Consider the following 22070-nt stretch of genomic DNA (forward strand, 5'->3'; position numbering starts at 1 on the left):
GACCAAAGGCCTAGGGCTATAAGTTTAACTGTATATATTCAGTACGAGCATTGGTTTCTGGCAGGATTTTTTTAGCAAAACTATGTTATTTCTTATCTTAATCAGCTATAAGTGGAAAATGCGTCTACACCCAGTTTGGTGCCTGGCAAAACTTGATTTTCATTTTGGTAGAACGATGTTAGTAAAAAATTGTTCACAGATCAAATGTTGGCAATGTTTACCACCATACAGTACTCCGCTGATGTTCTAATATGTCCACATTGCTTCTGCCAGATATCCTTGGGTAATGGAATCACATGCTGTCGACAGAGACAACGCTTCTGAAGAGGCGAGGGTGCTGCCACTGGCCCTGTTTTGCCGTGGAACACAACAGCAAGAAGCGGCTGCTGTTCGATGTTTCCAGCGGAAACATCCGCGGGATAACCAGCGCGCTGTTTCCAGATGCATTTGTCGAATTCGAGAGCTGCGGCTGGCTTCTCATGGTCCGGCACAAGCCATTCCACTTCCAGGAGCAGGTCGTCTTCCTAGTCCACCCTAGCACCGGCAGGCGGATCGACATGCCGGTGCTTCGCTCCCCCGACAAGTGCTACTTCGTTTTCTACGCTGATCCTCGTGTGGAAGTGGAGCTCCCCTGGTTGTTGCGTGCATCCAGATCATGAGCGTCGTTCCGACTGTCCATGTCGCGTGCCCTGGAGACGTGTACTGGTGCGTCCACAAGCATACCTGTCAACTGCACCTGTCGGAAGCAATGTGCAGATCCTTCCACACTTTCGGTCATGGACATGGCACTGGTCGGGACACGGGCTGTCTGCGCCGAGTTTCTCGGGCAGATCCTGATCTTCGACATCACGGAAATGACCTGGAGAGCGGCCTCTTGTCCAGAGTGGAGCATACAAGACGCCCACTACCTTGTTGCGTCCGTTGGGAAAGTTGTGATTGTATCGTGTCCCCGTGCGAGTGCTTTCAAGTTCTTACAGCTGGACATGGAAGCGCTGGCGTGGTCGCCCCTCGATGACCAGGAGCTTGAGGACACCAGCTGGTTTCTTCCCCAGGGCCAGTCCATCCGTGTGAAGGAGGAAGACAGGAATAAAGTCTACACTTTCCATCCAAGAGGACGTGGTAACTTAGAGACAGAGAGCTCGGATGGATGGACAATAACATCAGGGCCTGCCACATTGAAGACCATCACAAATATTTATGCATATGATTTAGTTGCTGGGACTGTCGAAACGGTTATACCAGCGTCGATCTTCACGGAAGTGAGCTGCTGGGTTCGGCCTAGTACATTCGCTACTCCAAAATAAATCAATATATTGCATAAATATTTGTGAGTACAAGGTCTCCATGAAGTTCCATGCAAAAAAAAAGGTCTCCATGAAGTTGGTTTACTTTTGCTTTTTTTTTTCTCACTCTTTAGAGAGCATCTTCCTTCTTTTAGCTGAAGCAGCTTTGTACTCCTCAACAAATGATAGGGACTAATCTTTATTATTGTTATGAAATCTTCTTGTAAATTTGGTTGTATCATTTATAAGCAATTGATAGCAAGCATAGTTTGAATGTTTGTAAAAGGAAAAGCTGAGAACTCTCCTTTGGTCTAGTGGTAGAAAGCTCCAAGGTGAGCTGTCGCTGACCCGGGTTCGAGGACTCATCTTCTATTCTATAGGACTCATCTTCTATTCTATAAGAATAAGACAGGGGGTCCTTTTCCCTCTGTTATCATGAGAAATCTCCATATAATGTGACTGGGGTAGGTCAGGGTGTACCAGAGCTACCTCTAGAGACCTAGGGGCCAGGGCATCCGCTCGGCTCATCAATAGGGTGGTGCCACCCCAAGTATTATCACTATCTCTCTAGGTTGAATCCTGGGTTGTCGGCAAAACATATTTAACTGGGATCTAGTTTTGGTGGCGATGTTGAGCCGCTCGCTCGATAGCAGCCTCGTAGTGACGTGGGATGGTGTGCATCATTCTTGCCCTGGTAGATCATCCAAGGAGCCTCCTCCTCGAGATGGGGTCTGACCTTGCTCTTTGGGGTGGGAACTCGACTTCTCCGCGATATGCTTTGGCGTGGTCATGCGATGTCTCCCCGCTTCATGAGTGTGTTTGCCGGTATCAGTTCGCCGCTTGTCATGGCGGACCCGGGGGGGGGGGGATCTCCCGCACCGGGTTCAGGTTTTCGCCCACGTGCTTTTGAAGATCACATTGTTGTCCGTTGTGGCATCCAAGTCCTTGATCAGGTTTTGGCCATGCCCCGCCCGGTGCCTTCGGATTGTGATCATCCTTCAGGTTCTCCTCGTATTGGAGGATCTGCTGCCAGCGATCCTCAACATCTTGAATCTGCCTGAGCAACTCATTATTATTTTTGGTTACCGTCCTTGGTGACTTGAGTAGCCTCAGCCGAGCTTCATCGTGGTGAGAGTTACCCAATGATTCGTTCAGTATTTCCTCGTCGTAGGGGCCGACTCACTTAGTGACCGAGGTTCCCCCTCTTTGCCACATGTTTTAGCACGTGGTGGACTCTCCCTCTCGAGGTCATAATCGGGGTCGTCCTCAGGGTTGTTATAGTTGCCAACACCGTCGCCATTGGTTGTGTCCACCATGTAGAACTCATAGGTCGAGGTCGCCTGCCACTTACCCAAGGGCACCATGGCTGCTCGTCGGCAGTCTGCAGAATCACCGACTTCCTCTTCTGTGTCTTCTTCTTCCTTGGAGGCTCCTTCGAGGATGTTTGTGAGATCTTCGATGTTGGAGACGATATGGGTGGTGGGTGGGTCGAAAAATTGACTTCTTCCGGTAGTTTCAAGATCCGATGTGACATCAAGATCAGGAGAACCGACGTTTGCTGCTTTGGATATGGCGAGATGCCAAACCCGTGAAGATCAACTCTCCGCGGTAGTCCGCGGTCGTTGAATCTTACGACTCGACCTGGAGAGAAGGTCTCGACCTAGTCAAGGTGGCCAGTCGAGTGGTGATGGGGTGACGCAGTCGAAGACGAACAATTGTCCCGGTAGAAAGGTCATGTCGAAATCGATCTAATGGTTGATCCAAACTTCCATCGAGCCGCGACATTCACCTAGCAGGACCACCACTGTCGGAGCTAAATCTGTCAGATCCCTCGCTAGGTTATCCTAGCTAGGTGACTTGGCATGAGGGTAACATGGACAAGGGTTTACCTAGGTTTGGGCTCTCAAGGAGGAGATAATACCCTATGCCTTGCTCTTGGTTTTACTGCGTTGGAGTGTATAGAAAGTACAATGTACCAAGGGATTGTAATTAAGGACAGTATAACCGCACCTAAAGCGAGCCCTCACAGCGATTTGGATTTTTGGCCGTCCGTTTTCACGATCTGAGAGTTTCTGGCCGTCAGATTACCATTAGTGTACCGTCTCTCACGTTTCTCAGCAAATGGGCCAACTGTCCTATAGGGACGCTACTCCGGTAGCAGAATTGGAGGCCTGTGGTTGATTGGGCCGAACTGAGGTTGATTGGGCCTTAGTATACCGAGACGAATTTCTGATCTCTCCTTGCGACTCGTCAGCTGGCCTGGCGGCGGCGCTCCGCTCCCGATCCCCAACCTCTCGTCTCTCTCCATCGAGAACCCTGGGTAGGTCGCCGCCGCCTCCCACGCCCACCTCTCCGATCCCAGTCTAGGGTGAAACATAGGTGCTTCTCAGTTGGGTATCGTCCGAGAGAAAGGCGAATAAGGCGAGGCGCTCCTGGCGGCGTGGGAAGGGAGTTGAAGCCGGAGTCGCCGATGGCGAGGGCCGCCGTGAGGGAGGAAGGGGTGGTTGGGGCGGTGGTAGAGTCACGCGAATGCCGTCCTTCCTTGCTGCAAAGGCGGCCGGCGTGCAGCTCCTTGCACCCTGTCCTCCTCATCACTGCACTCCCGTAGGCGTGATTGATGGCAACCTCCCGGTTCACCTCCACTTGCTACACAGCTGACTGACATTCGCTTTGTTCAGGACGCGAATTAGACATGGCAACTTCAACTATAACCTTCATTTCCTTGTATCGGAGATGGCGGTTTGACCCCTGGGGATCTGGGCTATGGTTATTTGATGAAATTCCAACCATGGTGATGTGCAAATTCATGTCAGTTCTTATAAGGTAATTTCTTCCTCGTGAAAATTATGACCATGTTAATACTCACTGATCAGACTAAACTTTGCCTCTTTTATAATAGAAGAATAAATGGCATCCATCTTGGTCTCAGTGGCTCTAAAGAAGACATGATAAGAAACTGAACTGGTGGGGATGCTTGAATTGATGGACTGAAGGTCCTCTGCAGGCCTATATATAAATCAGAGTAACACTTTTACAGTTGATTTGATGCAATTGAAATCATGGATCTTTATATGCTCATCACACTGTCAGTAGTTGGCCATAAATTAGTGGTTTCAATTCATCCATCTAGCTGATGGTTATGTGCTCGGTCTCTCTGAATTTATCATGATCAAACTTCAATGTGCGTATTTAAACTACCTTTTTGCCTTAGTGGACTTGTAGTGTGCAGATGAATGCAACTTGTTATGCTGCAGGCCTCCACCATGATGGTCAGGTCCACCACTAAGAGCACACTTGACAAGCTATGGGCCAAGAGGATGAGGAAAACAGGATCTGGATGGGTACCATAACAGGTTCAAGGATCTGGTCGCCAAGGGCGGCTGCTCGCCTAATAGATGCAAGGCTGGAAGCCCCCCGAGCGACCGTAGCAATGATGGGGGCATGAATGACCATGTTTGGATCGCTGATGATAATCGGAATGATGAGTTTGACGAATCACCAAGTATACTTGATCCTCTCATGTTTGATGATGTGAACAGCATAACCCTTCAGAGGTACAAGCTGGTGAAATGGTTCATCGAACCCCATTTTTGAGGACCACGTATCTGGTTGCTTTGTGCGACTTAGGGTTGGCAAGATAAAATCAGGCACCCCCAAGTACATGCTGTGTATAGTTAGAAACATGGATGCCGGTGACCCAAAGCGGCCGTACAAGCTGGAGAGTTACAAAACATGCAGGTATCTCAATGTTTTATGGGATAATGAAGCTAATGCTGCTCAATGGCAGATGACTCAGGTCTCTTAACTCTCCAGCCCTTGAAGAGTTCAAGGAGTGGCTTCAAGAGGCTGAAAAGAATGGTGTGTGCATACCAACCCGGCAAGAAGTGCAGGAGAAGAAAGAAGCCATTATAAAGACCTGCAACCTTTTGTATTCAGTGTCTACTGTAAAGCATATGCTGTGAGAGAAGATATCAGTTGTGAGACGTCCTATGAATGTTGCTGCTGAGAAGGATAGGTTGAGGGATCAGTTGGATATGGCCCTGGTCCTCAGGGATGATGAAATGGCGCCAGAGAGTTTCCATTTTAATGCTAAACACTGACTGTGAGTCATCTATCTGCCAGTTTTGTTACCTTACCTTTGCGGCTATAGAAGCTTTCTTTGTCCTCTAGAGATTATTATTTTTGCGTAACCAGTCAAAATACTTAAGATACTTAAGTGATATTATTGGCGAAATAAGACGAGTCCTCTTTAGCTTGTAATTATTCAATTTCTAGATGTTGTGATGCTTTCTTGTTTCCTGGTATTTGTAAGCAAGGATTTGGGAGTGATTTCACCTACGCATGACGGTAGTTGCTACTCCCTCCATTCCATATTACTTGTCGCTGATTTCAGCGACAAGTAATATGGAACGGAGGGAGTATATTCCACGCTCCGGCGGGAGCCAATTTTTCTGTAGCAATTGCTATGCAGTGGAATTCTCATATAGATCTGAATTAGTTTAACTCAATCATATCAAAAGAACCCACAATATTGGCAAATTTTTACGTGCTATGCCTTTTTCAATATTTTTTTAAAATTAGATCAATATCTTTTAGTACCCTTTCCCCGTCTTGAGGAAGCACTACATAAACTGGTGCCAAGATAGCCGAGCAAGTATTCCATAGGTTCATGACGTTGCACCTAACAAGTTAAAATACCAAGATTTGTGTTGATTCAGTTTTAGTAGATATTCTTTTATGAGATTCATGCTTATTTTTAGATCATGCATAGCTTTGATCCAAAATCATAATAAGTCCCGGAAAGAAGGTGTGTAATCAGCTATCCCAAAACCCTATCTTGGTCATGAGAAAGAGGGTCTTAAAAAGAACAGTTGTGATATTGTTCAACAGCTGCTGGGAAATTCCACATGCATGGAATAGCAAACTGAATCCTTGCATAAGAAATTGATTGTGTCATGCTTGCTTCCGTTAGTATGAGAGGGACTCCAACCGCAAAAAAAAAGATAGTATGAGAGGGACTGCAGAATTTTGGTGTTAATGCTGCATGTCCAGAATTCTCTCTCTTACCTTGTTGATAATACTACCACCACATTAACTTTCAGGTAAAATGAAATTAGACATAATTATATACAATACTACTACTGCTCTAATTTTCAGGTAAATGAAAATTACACAAAATTATATATGATACTATTATTGCTTTAGCTTTTAGATAAAATGCTCCACATAATTGCATCAAACCCTAACATTCAATATTACAAAAATATGGGCGCAGCAACGCGCGCCATCGATGATCTAGTGTGTCCTAACAATGAGCCTGGCCCCCGGTTTATATAACACACTAGGGGTCCTAGGGTTATAGAACTCACCAGGCTACGTCGGCGAAGGTAGAGTCCTCCACATCTACCATATACTTGGATTCCACTCCAAGTCTTATGGAATCTTCACGTATCTCGCCATGGGCCTCCCAACGCGGCCGAGGGCCGAACCGACTTAGGGGTCCTCATCCCGACCCACCGGACAGGGAACCGTCATGGTGAGAGGCCCCCTAAACCGGGACACCGACACTTGCTATAGGCCCAACACTCTCATGAGCATTCTTTGGACCACGCCTTGCATATCACTTTGGTCATCATTTAATCTTCTTCTTTTTCTATCTCAATCTCTTGAGATACATAATAAATTCTTCACTCGAACTCTTCTCTTGTAATCATTTTCAAGATCTTGATCCTCCATCGCTTAACTCATAAGCTAGAGTAAGACAACATTTGAGTCGCACACAAGAACTCCATCTTCTTTCACTTTCCTCTTCTTTCAACCTTGAATCCAACATACGGTCTCCAAGTATTTGCCTATGGATAAACTTTCAAGTATAACTCAACACAAACACTAGTCCATATGGATTGTCCTTAATTACCACAACCACACATGCCAGCACCATGCAATTTCATTGTGAAACTTGCCATCTCCGAAGTGGAGGAAGAAGCTAGCCATAAGGATTGAGAACCAACTTGTGGTGGAGGCTAAAGGAGAAAAAAATGCGAGCCTTCAGTGGCGTTCGAGGAACTTCATGGTTACCTGCACCACTTTAACTGTGATTAGATTCCTTAATTATCAAGAAGCGAACACCGAGATAAATCTTCATCTCCTCGTGTCTCGATTATCCTTATACCCGAGTTTATTTACTTATGCTTTATATTTGATAGTCTTGTAGCTTCAAGTTATTTATCTTCTTATAGGTTCTTTATCACTTGTATTATTATATATCTTGTGCTCAACTCATTTAATTGAAGTTGTTGGTACACTTAGTTGAGCCTCAACATATTTAGTACTCCTTAGTTGAGTATTTGTGTTTGAGAACTAAACGAGTAGTTTATTTATACATTTCTTGAAACCAAATCCTTAATTGTTTTATAACACCTATTTTGCTTATCTATGCGACATGGTCATTTCACCATGCACCCTTCCGCATGGGTCGTGGCACTATAACGTTGTCCATCTTATATTTTTTTTCTTATTCTAATTCTATATTGTGCCACACCTATTTTTCATCATTTATATTTTATGTCTAGTTTTATTGTTATTATTGTCCTAGGTAAATAATGACTATCGGTATGAGATACATGAGCACTTCTTTTTGAACACATGTTTGTTTTTTCAAAACATGAACATCTCTTTAAGGTATATGAACATTTCCTTCACATGCAAGAATCCTTCCGAAATAGTAGGAGATAATTCTTTTTTTGATAATTAAATATGACGTAATTCTTAGTGATGTACATGTACATTTATTTCTACATGCAAGAACATTTATGAAAATACATGTCCACTTTTGATAAACGCAAACATTTATTTTGATGCCTGTGAACATTTTTTTGTCACACATGAACATTTCCTTTTGCATACAGGAACGTTTTTAAAAATCACTAGACATTTTAATAGGTACATACATGAAATTTTGTTTTCGTGGCCATGGATTTTTTTTACAACGCCTTAACATTTTAGTTATTTACTGAAACGATTATATGAACATTTTATATTTTGTTCCTATATTTTCTTATGTTACTTTAAATATTTCCGTGTTTTTGAAAAAAAGGGTCTAGAAGGCCAAAAATAGCGCGCGTCGGCCCGCAGGCATTCCTGGTGTGGCCCATGTGAGCGCGGCACCACCGCTGCAGCTCGCAATGCGCCCCACATCTTCCTCCGCTTCCGCTGGAAAAGAGGCTAGGGCTTACACTCTCCTCTCCTCTCCTCCGAATCAAAGAAGCGGCGGCATTCTCCGCTTCGGGCCGAGGTCGAGCGGCGGCGGAGATACCCTCCTCTCCTACGGTCTTCGCCGCTGTTTCTATCTCCCGGTCGTGCTCAAGGTACCGCCGTTTTTCGCTTCTCCTGGCCCCTGTTCGTTGCGTTGGTTCCCCGATTCTACATGTACACGGTTGATTTTTCGATTCCTCTCTTGATTGATAGGGGAAACCAAACCGGTAGTATCATCCATAGATTTAATGGTGTATAAAGCCATTCTTCTAGGTAGAATTAGAAAGTAGCCTTTTGCAGCTGAGGACTAGCCTAGGGTTGCAGCAAATACTACTCTACTCCGTATATTTCTAGTTGAACAGACATTAGACTGTCGTTATCTATTAGTAATAATAACTGCACCCTGTGAACTCATCGGCTGTGGCAAAATGATTTCCCTACTTTCTTTATTGCCCAAGCAAGAGCTACAAGTACTAACTAATTTGCATATATGCTCTGGTTTTGATGTTATTAATTGTTAGGTGCCTCCGAATAAGTTCTCAAAAAAAATAAAAAAGTTGGTTCAGATTAAGCACGTGGGTCTTCTTGCGGAATTGCTTGCGTCAATTCTAGCTCGTTTCGTTGTATTCTCTTAGCTAGTTCATTGTTCAGGCTCTGGTGCTTAATTATGGTTCTAGTTTAATTCAATGATGTGGCCTGCCTGTAGCGTCATTTTTTCTTTCCAACAACCTAGAGACAGATAAGGTGCTAGCTACTTTAATAAATCTCCTTGCTTATGAAGAACACACAAGTTTTGGATGGATACAGAAAATGCTCAAACTTCATCAGTATTTTCTTCGTAGCAATGAGTGTCGCCGGTGTAATCTCCATCTAACTTCACATGCATTATTTTGATATATCATAAGTTTGAGTCCAGCTCTTCGGTTGTTTTCTGAACCTTCATATATACATTACCTGATTTGTACAGCTGAATTTGTTCGATGGAGGACCTACCGGAGGCTCTGCTGACAGAGATTCTCAAGAGGATCACCAGGACAAGTGATCTGAATTCTCTTTCCCTTGTGTCAAAGCAGCTCTACAAGATAGAGGGGAATCAAAGGGGTGCTATCCATGTTGGTGCCGGTCTTTGCACTGCTACAAAAGCACTGACGTCATTGTGCGCCCGGTTCCCAAATTTGCAGAAAGTGGAAATCGATTACTCTGGTTGTATACCTGGACATGGAAAGCAGTTGGACAACAAAGGCCTTTTTGTGTTTTCATCTCACTGTTCCTCGCTGATTGACCTCACTTTGAGCTCCTGCTCATGCATTGATGACTCTGGGCTTGGTTGTTTAACTTATTGCAAGACATTGGTGTCTCTCAGGCTGAACTCCATACCAAAAATAACTTCAAGTGGGCTTTTCTCGGTTGCAGTTGGTTGTACAAGTCTATCTGCTCTCCACCTTATTGATTGCGAAAAAATCGCTAGTGTAGAATGGCTGGAATACCTTGGTAGGGATGGATCGTTGGAAGAGCTTGTAGTGAAGAATTGCAGAGGAATCAATCATCATGACTTCCTAAAGTTTGGTTCAGGATGGATGAAGCTCCAGAAGTTTGAGTTTGAAATGGAAAGACATGATCGTCTTCCAGGTGATGTGGTCTATGACTCCTCGTACGATGCTCACAGCATGGATATATATGATTTCTGCTGTGAGAGTTTGAAGGTTTTAAGGTTGGCGCATATTAGAACTTGGCCAGAATTAGGACTTCGTGTTGTCCTAGGGAAGTGTAAAGCATTGGAGAAGCTTTGCCTTGAGTATGTTCATGCCCTAAATGACAATGACATGATTGCATTATCTCGGAGCTGCAGCAACCTTAAAAGCATCAAACTTTGGCTCAACCTGCAGCGCTACTCTATTGATGTCAGCGATTGGGAAACCAGGACGTCATTTACTGATAACAGCCTTTACGCTCTAGCCCTCAACTGTCCCATGCTTCAGGTCGTAGACCTCAGCTTTACACCATGTTCCCCTGACTGGCCATCAGAAATTGGATTCACACAGCAGGGTTTTCTGGCACTCATTCAGTCCTGCCCAATTCGTGTTCTCCTGCTAAACACCGCCAACTTCTTTGATGACGAGGGGATGAAGGCCCTCTCATCCTCACCACATCTGGAGACACTCGAGCTTATAGCGTGTTTTGCAGTAACTGATGCTGGGATGCGCTTCCTTGCGCACACCCCATGCTTGAGTCATCTCACACTTCGGGTGTGTCATAAGGTTACTGATGTTGGATTAGCTGAACTGGGAAGTGCACATAAGTTAGAGTCTTTGGTCATTGAGTATTGTGGTGAGATCTCTCTGCAAGCTGCGCAGGGTGTTGCCAAGTCAGTTCACTACTCCAGCAAGTTTCCAGATTACCTTATGTATTGATGAAGTGGTCTCCAAAATTTTCAGTATGAATTTGCTGCTGAAGCCATTAGCTTGTTCAGTGTGCATCATTGGACAAGGCTGTGCATTATCAGACGTAGATTCACTTCTCTGGACTTTCTATTGCTTCTACCTTCACTGCTATAATTTTTCTGTATGAAACTTTTATAGTAGGCACAACTCGTGTACTGTAATTCTTGTTGCTTAATTTCTTACTCTCTCTATACCGCTGTTTTGTAATCCACAAAAATTGGCCCCAAGATTACCTATTTTTGCTGTTTGGTTTCTACTCTTAAGAAATGTCGGGAACCCTTTTTACTACGGGATTCTGAAGACATGTATATCTGCCTGTTATTTGCGTGTGGCAACTTTGGTATGGATCAGTGTAGTAATGGTCAATGTTTCACATGGAGACCTCTACTACAAAGGCGACATGCTTGTTTTGTTGATGTTGATTCTGTTTGGGAATGTCTTTTCATTTGCTTCTCAAAATATAAGTTACGAGTAGTTACTACGTACCATAATTTGGGTTTTTAGATTCCAAGATTACAAATGCAATGTACTCATCTCATGGAAGTTGAGGTACAACTGAAACTTGACCCACTGAAGGCAAATAACATAGCTGTGTGCTAATTACAGGCTTCTACTAGAAATTTAGAGGGGGTCGTGTTTCTTTTACATATCACAAGAGTATGATGAGTGTATGGAAAATCAGAATTGGGTACACCATTTGAGAAGATCGTGTCCTAAAATTGGAGAAGCCAGGGCTGAACTTTTGTTGTGATTGTCGCGTACTAAGTTCTAATCTGGCTGAAAAAATTGAACTCTAAAAAGTATTACCTCTGTTCGAAAATATATGCACAACTGTGTATATCTGAAAGTGAGAAAAAACACGTTTTTCCTTCTGCGAGAGGCACATATTTGCTTCTCGTGGAGGCTCTGTTTTTCCCGGGTTTTTTGTGAAAAAAAAAGTTTATCAAAACCTATTAACATGGATCTAGTTTCAAAGATCGCGAGGCAAGATATTAAATGGTGAAAACAGTTTGCGATTTGGACGCATGCTTAAAAGAAGGCGGGAGTGGCGCACTGTATGTGCGCCATTTGTTGCAAGCTGGGAAGGTGGGAGTGATCTTTGCAGGGTATCTCTCAATTATTAGGGATCTTATACCAGCCGCATTCTGCGGCAGAATGTCGTGGCCTCGCACAAGGCTGTCCTTCGACTGGGCAGGCCATGCGGGAGCTGCGAGCGGTGTAAAAAAAGTACTAAGCGTCAGATAGCATTCAAGCTCAAGGTTGCGCCATCGTAGACAGAGGTAGCTAGCCACTGTGGCCGATTAGAGTTCATGATGAATATGTGGCGCGATTACTTTAGAACTAGTTACAACCGCAGATTGGATTATTTTTCATTTTCTTAATCATTTTTTGAAAATTCTGAATAATTTTTCAAAAAAAATCTGAACCATTTTGACAAACACGCATAAGTTTTGAATATTATTTGACAATGTTTTAATTTTTAACCAAATTTTAAAAGCGGCGACAATTTTGAAGTTGTGAACAATTTTTTTAAATGAACATTTTAAAATTCCGACCATTTTTGATAAACACGAACATGTTTTTAAAATATGTGACCAAAATTTCAGTTTCTGAATAAATTTTGAAACCAAGAAATTTTTCAAATTTTTGAACAAATCTTGAAACATGGGAACATTTTTTAAAATTCTGAATAATTTTGGACAATCACAAACAAGTTTTGAACAAAAATGGGAATAATTTGTGAATTTGTGTACAAATTTTGGAAAACACGAACTTTTTAACATTTGTGAACAGTTGCACAACGAAACATTTTTTAAAATTACAAACAATTTAAGAAAACTAGGAGCAAGTTTTCAAAAAATGTGAACACTTTGTGAATTTGTAAAAAAATTGAAAATGGGAAGAGTTTTTAAATTTGTGAACAAATTTTGAAAATGGAAACATTTTTGAAACTTTTGTGTGAATCTCAAACAAAAAAATATCGGAAAGCGCAAGTTGTTCTGAAATTCCAAACATTTCATAAAATTAGCAAACATTTGTACAAGATTTTGAACATAATTGAAAAATTGGAACAAACTTTTGAATTGCAAATAATATTTGAAATTTCCATGTATTTTTTAAATAGTAAAAAAACTGAAAACAGAAAAAAGGAAATGAAAATAAAACAGAAGAGAAAGGAAATAGGAAAAAAAGGAAAACTAAAATCGGAGGGGTGGGGGATGTTCCAAACTGGAACAAATGAACTTGTGAAGTGGGCCAACCCAGTCAGTTCGCTAGTGCGCTTCCCTGTGCTATGCGGCAACAATTTGCCGCAGAGCGCGGCAAATAGGGATTCAAGTGAGGGAGCAACTAATTAAGGAGCGCTCGTTCGGGAGCCTCCTCAAAGGTCACGGGCGCTCTCAGCCAACGCCATGTGTCGTGCTCTAGGCGCTCACTCCGATTTTTGTTTTTTGTTTTTTTCACATGCATTTTCGACTTTTTAGATTGTTTTTTGATGGTTTTTTCGGCTTTTCGGTTTTTCACTGGTCTTTCATAACATTTGAACAATGGAAAAATTCAATTTTTTTGGGCAAAGAAACGCGTTTTTTTGCTTTCCCGAGAGGTACGGATTTGCTTCCTCAAGAGGCAGGGCTTTGCTTCCGCGAGAGGCACAAACGTACCTCTCAGAAATGAAAAAATATATATATTTTATTTTTTTCTCTTCCATGAGAGGCACGATCGTGCCTCTCGAAAACGGAAATAATCCTTTTTTTTCTTCCACGAGAGGTACGAGTTTGCTTCCACAAGAGACACGTTTTTCTTCCGCAAGAGGCACGAGCGTGTCTCACAAAAACGACAAAACATATTTTTTTCCTTCCGCGAGAGGCAGGGGTTGATTCCGCGAGAGGGACAGATTTGCTTCCGCGAGAGCCACGGCCCTGCCTCTCAGAAACGAAAAACGCATTTTTTCCTTCACTGAGAGACAGGGATTTGCTTTCACGAGAGGCATGGTCGTGCCTCTTTCGGAAAAGGAAAAAAATGCTCTCAATTCGGGTTTTTTTGTCCGGTTCTGTTAAAACCTATCAACATGGGATCTACTCCCTTCGTCCCATAACGTCTTAAATTATGGGATGGAGGGAGTAGTTTTGAAGATCTCAACGCGAGTAATCCAACTGCGAAAACGGTTTGAGATTTGAACGCACGATTTAAGAGATAAAACATTTAAAATAAACGGATCTATGAAAAAAGAGAATCTTCCGCTTGCGACAAGTGGAACACATGCAGCCTAGCCACCTGTCACAACCTGGGGATGTGGAAGTGATTTTTGAAAGGAGGACTTCTCAATTAGTAATTTCAAACTAATTCATGTTAACCGACGGGGGTAGTTGGGCTTGCATCAGCTGGAGTAAATAATACGTTCGTCCAACCTAGCCCAAGTAGTAATATCAGCAGGTCCCTCGATGGTTTGGAAAATCCTATTTGGCGCTTTAGGAGTCCGTTACAGTGCAATTCTCAAACGGGCACCTGAAGCAGTTACAGTTGGGCCGGCCCATTCTATTCTTCTTACCATTAGTAGAAACAGCAAAAATGTGCGTGCACAAGGATTCGGACCCCTGACCCCTTCGTTACGAGCGGTCAACTCCAACCACCAGACCAACACCACAGGTACCTCGTTTTTTTGTTTGTTCTTCACTTCGGTTTTTTCTCTTTTTATCCTTTTTGTTTTCTTTACTATGTTTTTTTAATTCGTGAACCATTTTTAAATAGATGATTTTTTCAATTTTCAATGAACTTTTTTTAAATTCAGTTACCTTTTTCCGAAATGAATGAACTTTTTAAAAAAATTTGGTGATTTAAAAAAAACCAATGAGTTTCTTTTTAAATCCGATGAACTTTTTCAATTTGATGAATTTCTTTTAAATCCGATGAACTTTTCTAAATTTGGTGATTTTTTTTTCAAATCCGATGAACACTTTTTCAAAATGGATGTACTTTTTTCAAGTCCGATGAACTTTTTTCAATTCGGTGAACCTTTTTTCAAATCCGGTGAACTTTTTCTTCAAAATCGATGAACCTTTTTTTTTTCATTTTTTAATAAATCGATGAACCTTTTTTTCATGGATATATACAAAATTGTAAAAACGGAGGCCGGTCTTTTTTCTGAACCAGCAACGCGGCACAGGCGAACAAGAAAGCCAGCGAGGCGACCAAAGGTGAACCTAAAGCGAGCGAGGGAACCATTTTTTAATGAGCCATGGCCCGCTGATGGTCACCATAGGCGCCACTTCTCCGACGGGAGCCTACAACGCCCAATAGGAGCTTCCCGATGGTTCGCTCGGTCGGTAGGTCGCTCGATGGTTTGCTCGTTCCTTCTTCAGTCACGGTTGAGGTTCACCGGTCAACCGTTGAGTGGTCAATTGTTGACATTTTATGAAAAAAATCCAGAAGAAATAAAAAATCATGAATTTAAAAATATACATAGATTTTGAAAAACGTTCACAAACTTCAAAACATAGACAAACTTGGCAAAAATTATCAAATTTGAAAAAAATCATGATTTTTTAAATAAATTGTTGAATTTGAAAATAGGTCATCAATTTTTTTAAAAGTTCATCAAATTTTAAAAAAAGTTCATCGATTTTCAAATTAGTTGAACTGAAAAAATTTCATCGATTTTCAAAAAAAAGTTCATCGGAAATGAAAAAGTTCATCGGTTTAAAGAAAAAATTCAAAGATTTTGAAAAAAGTTCATCTAATTCGGAAAAATGTTCATCAAATTTCAAAAAAGTTCATCGAATTTGGTAAAAAGCTCATCTAATTTGAAAAAGTCCATCAATTTTGAATCTTTTTCGTAGAATTTGAAAAAGGTCATCGAATTGTAACAAATGTCATCTATTTTGGAAAAAGTTCATCACATTGTAAAAAAAGTTCCGCGGTTTAGGAAAAAGGTCATCAAAATTGAAGAAAAGTTCATCGATATTTAAAAGTAGCTCAACGATTTGAAAAGAAGTTCATCAAATTTTAAAAAAGTTTATCGATTTGAAGAAAAGGTTCATGTATATACAAAAGCAATTCATCGAACCAGGATGAAGAAAAAAACTGAAACGGAAAAAGGAAAAAAGAAAAAGGAAAAAGGAAAACGAAGGAATAAAAGAAGGAAAAAGTTGCTACTTAGCAGATCCCGCTTTGTGGCGGGGTGGTTAGATGAGCGTACCTCTGCGTCGGAGGTCGCGGGTTCGTTACATGAAATTGGCGATGTTTCTTGTGGATTAAAAATACGGTATATGGGCCGAGCCCAGCTAACGCAGCTGCAGGCGCCGGTTTGAAACAGTAATAACCAGCGCATGCATCGCCAAATAGGGTTCGCCTACACACCGGCCAGATCTAGGATCTAGGAGCCAAGTATCATGCGCACGAGGCGCGAGGCGGAGCTCCTCGCGTGCGCCCATCTCTGCGCGCGCTCACCTCCCCTGGCCGCTGTCAGTCTGAACAACCCCGCGCCCGCCTCCCATGGTCGATGGCATGGCATGGTTGCTTCTTCCTCTAGCCCCATGGCCACCATTCCCTAGCCCCCGCCCTAACCCTGCACAAAAACCCACCTAATTGCCTAAGCTCCTTTAATTCCTTCGCGTATGTGCTTGTATGCTGAGATGTTTTTCCCTTTGCAGGTCAATAGATTTGAGCATAGATGCCCAACAGCCAGACCCGAAGTATTTTTTTTTGCGCGGGGGAGGGGGGGGGACCCGAAGTATTTGATGTGGCCTGTGCATGATGTTGGTCTGTTAGCCATGTGATGTTGAGATACAATTTGCTTTTGGTCCTTTCATGCTTGATTTAGTTTAAAAATTGCATCAAAGTACAATGTTCATCCTATGACAAATGGGCAATTCCATTGTAGAGAATGACCATCCAAACAAGCTTTCGAATTGAGCATGTCATGCGAATTCCAAGTCTGAATACTGTGCACATGCGAACAAGACAATTCGGGTTCAATACCAAAGTCACGGAGATTTGATATTGAGCCCAATCCAATTCCATGACGCTAAATATCAACATTCAAACAGAGTATTAGAGATCGTGACAGAAAACTAGAGATCGTGACAGAAAAACTAGAAAAGCCTGTTAGAAGAGGAGACCCAGATTCGATGGGACACGGCTCGGCGCCGGAGCCGATGGTGCACCAACGGCTGCGTGTGGTCTATGGATTTTACGCCGGCTACCGATCGACGTTTTCCTATCCATACGTATTATGTTTCACTAGTATAAAAACACTTTTATATTATGAGACGGAGGGAGTAGATCTTAAATAGATTAAGAATAAAGTGATGTTCTGTATGCTAATCTTGGCGAGTAGCTTTTGCGTGAACTGTGCGATGACGCATAAATGGGGTTGTTGCCTCTTGATTTAGTCGTTTGCACAACTCGTAAGAGCAACTTTGCACTATCTCTGAAAATCTGAAAGAATATTTCGTGTTTCAATCGTATCCACTTGCTTATTTATCTTAATTTCTCAGATATACTGCTATTCAAACTAATAATTTTACTATTAGTTCGCCCAAGAAATACTCTGCATTTTGGATTAAATTCTTATAGGACTATACATAGTCTCTTCTGGATCCAGATTCGCTGACTTAGCCACATCAAGTCTCCGCTGACTTTGTCGTAGGATCAAGAATCGAAGGCTGAGATTCGCCAAATCACTGTTCACAAACAATATTCACATAAACCACTGTTACGCAAATCACTGTTGACCACACTATAGCACCCGATCTGGTCCGCCGCTTTTCAATCCGACGGATGAGACTGGCCAAAGGTAGTGGTACTGTAGCGTCGCTACCTTTGCCACGGCAAGTTAGCAAATATGAACCGGTCTCTTCTACCTCAGAACCTTTTGTACCTCAAACATACAATGTTCTCTTATAGTTTTAGTACCCGTGACATCAAACGTAGTTTGTATTTCTAAGGATGTATTGTGAATTATGTTATACTCCCTCCGTCCAAAATAAATGTCTCAACTTTATACCAACTTTACTACAAAGTTGTACTAAACTTGAGACATTTATTTTAAGACGGAGGGAGTGCATACACACTCTTTGTCTATTTTCTCCATTGGTCATAATATATACCTCCGTCTACCTGCGAGATCACATTGACACAGATCCTAAATGTATATTGATAACATTTTCATATATAGAGAGATATGCACATTGAAGATTATAGTCATGTTTTTTATATCAAGGGCTCCAAATTTTAGGTTCGCCCCGAGCCCCCAAAATCTCAGGATCAGCCCTTCCGACGCAACAGGATTCTGCTATAAGGCTTGTGCTAATGAGTGAGGCCACCTTCCGATTACAAGCCGCACGTTGGGCCGCATCTATTTGAGCCCAGTAATGCCGAGCATATCGCATCAGTAGCACCGAGTTGTTTACTCCAACCCCGAGCTCTCCTCCCACCTCTCATCTTCCAAAACCCATGTCGTCCACCGGAGCTCCTCCACCTCTGCTGGCGGTGCCCCATTCCTTCCCCCGAGAGGCACATGCCGTCCTTCCTCATCCCGGGCCTTTCGCCGTACCGCCAGGGCGCAGCTCGACGGGATGCTGCTTCTTGCCCTGCTAGACAGTGGAGGAGATCGGACTAGTGGCGATCACAGAGGGGGAGGAGGAGGTCCGATGTCATGAAAGAATCGTCGATGTTCTTTTCCCACGACGACGGAGGGGCAAATGCGGGAGGAAGATTCGTCGATGCTTCCCAGGACAGCTGCAGGAGGGGGGGGGGGGGGGGCGAGAAATTTGGGTTTTAGGTCCTCAACAAAGAGGAGAAGGGTGTTTCCTGCTAGAGTTGTGGTTGTGATGGGTTAGACATGGCTTTGCGACAGATATTGTTAGCATGATCCGAAGCTAAATAGTTTGTTGTCTTTGTCTAGTGTCTTGCATGAAATGTATAGACATGCCAAAGTTCTGCTGCTTTCATGCCTAGCTCCTTTGCTTAACATTTCTACCTAGGAATATTGAGAATTGAAGTATATGTTTAACTAGAGCAGTTACAAGCAAATCTTTATGCTTGCAAACACTGGTTACTCATAAAAAGTTTTTCTTTAGCTTGTCGACAACCATCTGTATTTTTTTATCATCGGCACATCTCAAACTGGATAAAGTAAACCACGATCCTTGCAGCCTACGTTGCCCTTAGAATTCTTAAGTTCTCAAAAACGTGGAAGACAGAATGCTTCAAGGGCTGAGCATGATTAGAGTATTAGGATGTGGCATTTCTTTTCATGCCATGCTGTTCTCAACAAGGAGGAGAAAGGTGTCGAGAATATCTACGTGAATGGTGTAAATCCACCCTGCTCATGTGCCTCCACAGACCCCTTTTAGTGTGAGGCTGTGAGCTATGATTGAGAGAGGATTCCTTCCAGAGTTGCGGCTGTGATGTGAATTGGTCGTGTGGGTCAGCCATGGCTTTGTAATAGCACGTAGCCAGCGGGCGTTTTAATGCAAATAGCACGTAGCAGTTCTGTATGGATCTAGTCCATATATATAGGATCCAACGGCCTGCACTTAGGTTTCCAAGCTTCCACTGAAGATGTGGTTTTCACATGATATTGTCTCTGCTAAGTTATGTTGCTTTCATGTCTATCTCCATGGCCTGGCCCTCCCCGTTTCGCCGCCGCTCCTCCTCTTCTCGTGCATCGCCGTGCCTCCCACTGGACCCCCTCCTTCTGTGTCGATGTCTGCAGGCCCGTGCCCACGCGTGTGTGCGCAAGGATGAGGTGTTAGCTGCATTAATCATGCTGCTTGTTTCAGTTAGGTCAGTGTTAGTTTTCTTCGGTTTCATCAGAGAATAACAAGTGCATGCCGCGTTGTTCGTCCCCGTGGGATGGCGCGAGATCATGGCGGACGTGGTGGCGCGTGAGAGTGGCCGTTGATGCCTTGATGGCACGACCTTTAGCTCAAATCATGGCCGGTAGACTAGGATGTTTGGTTGTTGTAACCGCCTACAAATAAACAGAGAAGAAAATGATGCATCTCGTTGTACGTACGCATCACCAATTTATCTTGTGGTTGTTATCTCATGTGTTCGAGCGACGAAAGAAACGAGAGAGAGGCTAGCTAGCTGCAACAACATGAGGCATGTGAGGATATCTCTATTCCTAATGTCTGAGTTGGTGAATAGTCTTCACGATTTATTTTCGTCTGGTTAATTTTCGTCCGGTTTATTTTGTCTCACCTCTCACGTTAATTTTTTTCTTCTTCGCACGTAAAACCGAATCGCGTCTGATACTCCTTCCATTTATTCATGCTTTCTTCGGCAGGTGCCGATTCAATTCAATCATGTAAATATTTGATAATTAAGAATTTAAAAATAATACCATACAAACAGATCACCTCCCTATTTCTCACACCAATCCATCAACGATCCAACCTTCCATCAACGAGTGATCCCTCGCCTTCGTTCGCCCCTAATAAACGGAAACACAATCAAGCATTGAGAAAAAAATCAGGCGCAAGAATCAGGTGCGAGAAATGCCTTCTCTCATAGATTGTCTGGACGAAGGCGAGGTGGGGCGCTGGTCACCTTCCCCATCGACGCGTGCGGCCGCCGCCTGACGCTCCACCAGCAGTTGTCGTCCTTCACGGACACGTCGAGGGTCACGGGCGCCGTGGTGTGAGACAGCGGCGTCATGCTCGCCAAGTTCCTCCGGCACGCGGCCGACAGCGGCCTGCTGTCGGTGTGTGGCGCGCGCGCGATGGACCTCGGTGCTGGGTGCGGGCTCGTGGCCGTCGTGGCGGCACTGCTCGGCGCGCGTGTCGTGGCCACCGACCTGCCCGACCGCGTCCGGCTGCTCCGGAAGAACCTCGAGGAGAACGTCGGGGGTGGTGGGGATGTGGGGGGCGGGTCGGCAACGGGGGCGGAGCTGGTGTGGGCGATGAGTACGAGCTCGACCCCGAGCTGCTGGACCCGCCGTTGGAGCTTGTGCTGGGGTCGGACGTGGTGTAGAAGCCGTCGGCGACCTGCTGGCCACGCTCACTCGGCTGGCCGGGCCGGGCACCAGCGTGCTGCTCGCCGGCGAGCTCCGCAACGGTGAGCGATCCAATCCCGTCCAATCCGATGTTGAATGCCTTGCTGCTGATTGCTAAAGTAATGATGAAGTGTGAATGAAGGACCGGACGTGGTGGTGCCGTGGTGGAGTGCTTCTTGGAGGCAGCCATGGGGGAGTTCGAGATCGGGTGCGTGGAGCAGGCGCAGTGGCACCCCGACTTCTGCACCAACCGCGTCGCCATCTTCATCCTCCTCAAGATTCAAGAGGACACCGCCGCCGCTCCCCGTCTCACTGCCATAGCTTGTCTGCAGAAGTAAGTCAGTCGGTACAAGCATGAAGGGTTGGTCCGGTGCAGACTCATTGTTGTAACAATTAACATTATTATTATACCGAAGCCAGTGCACACATTGGCTGCAGCTCAGTGGTAGACATCAATCATCTATGATTATCAAGCTATATGTCTCATGGTGTACGTGATGCCTTCAGTCCACATAATATGTTTCACTGACATTTAGCTTTTTGATTGAGGGCTCTGTGATTCTCCAGCTACTTAATTTATGTACCTACTTAATTTGATTATTCAACGGCACCAACAAGAAAAAAGCGGATGCCTCATCTCACTTCTGCCGTCCTGCCCTACCACTCGAAGAGTCCGAGTGCCGTCGCCACCATGTAGCCCCGTGCCCTACCCCATCCCGGATTCCTCCCTCTTCCCCCTCGCTGTCTCTTGTGCATGCTCATGCATGGGATGGGCTGCTCGGCCGCTCCCCGCAGGCTGCCACCATCCTCCTTGGCATCGTGTTGTCGGCACCTTCGCTAGGTATCAAGGGTTCCAAGATCCCGGTCTGATCCGACGTTGTTCGATTAAGAGTCGTGGTCACCTTTGCCTCCGACACATCGGGCATCTCTGTGGCCATGGCCGCGCAGATCGTGTAGACCGCCGTCGATGGTGGCCTCTCTATCACTATGGCGCATTGATTCCCCATGTATCTGCCGCATCTGAGGACCTCCTCTGGCAAGGACACAGGAGTTGGACTCAATGTTGAGGACACATGGCGGCTGCCACGAGGT

At 44.1% G+C, this 22070-nt stretch overlaps 1 protein-coding gene, 1 long non-coding RNA gene and 2 pseudogenes across 2 annotated transcripts; all 4 read left to right on the forward strand.

Annotated features, from left to right (window-relative positions):
* The first annotated feature begins 286 nt into the window (after positions 1–286).
* On the forward strand, positions 287–1304 carry LOC123158225 (uncharacterized; annotated as a pseudogene).
* A 2227-nt stretch (positions 1305–3531) lies between these two features.
* LOC123162846 (uncharacterized) lies at positions 3532–5589 on the forward strand. The gene is made up of 3 exons (XR_006481503.1): positions 3532–3887; positions 3962–4106; positions 4183–5589. It is a non-coding gene; the product is annotated as an uncharacterized lncRNA (long non-coding RNA).
* A 2892-nt stretch (positions 5590–8481) lies between these two features.
* Positions 8482–11299, forward strand: LOC123162116 (F-box/LRR-repeat protein 14). Its single transcript, XM_044579914.1, has 2 exons — positions 8482–8650; positions 9505–11299. Exon 2 carries the CDS (start codon positions 9518–9520, stop codon positions 10946–10948), a length of 1431 nt encoding a protein of 476 aa, XP_044435849.1. The 5' UTR covers positions 8482–8650; positions 9505–9517; the 3' UTR covers positions 10949–11299.
* Positions 11300–19598: 8299 nt separating this feature from the next.
* Positions 19599–21444, forward strand: LOC123158226 (protein N-lysine methyltransferase METTL21A-like; annotated as a pseudogene).
* The last annotated feature ends 626 nt before the right edge of the window (positions 21445–22070 follow it).

Source organism: Triticum aestivum, chromosome 7B, assembly GCF_018294505.1.
Source record: "Triticum aestivum cultivar Chinese Spring chromosome 7B, IWGSC CS RefSeq v2.1, whole genome shotgun sequence".
Lineage (NCBI taxonomy): Eukaryota > Viridiplantae > Streptophyta > Magnoliopsida > Poales > Poaceae > Triticum > Triticum aestivum.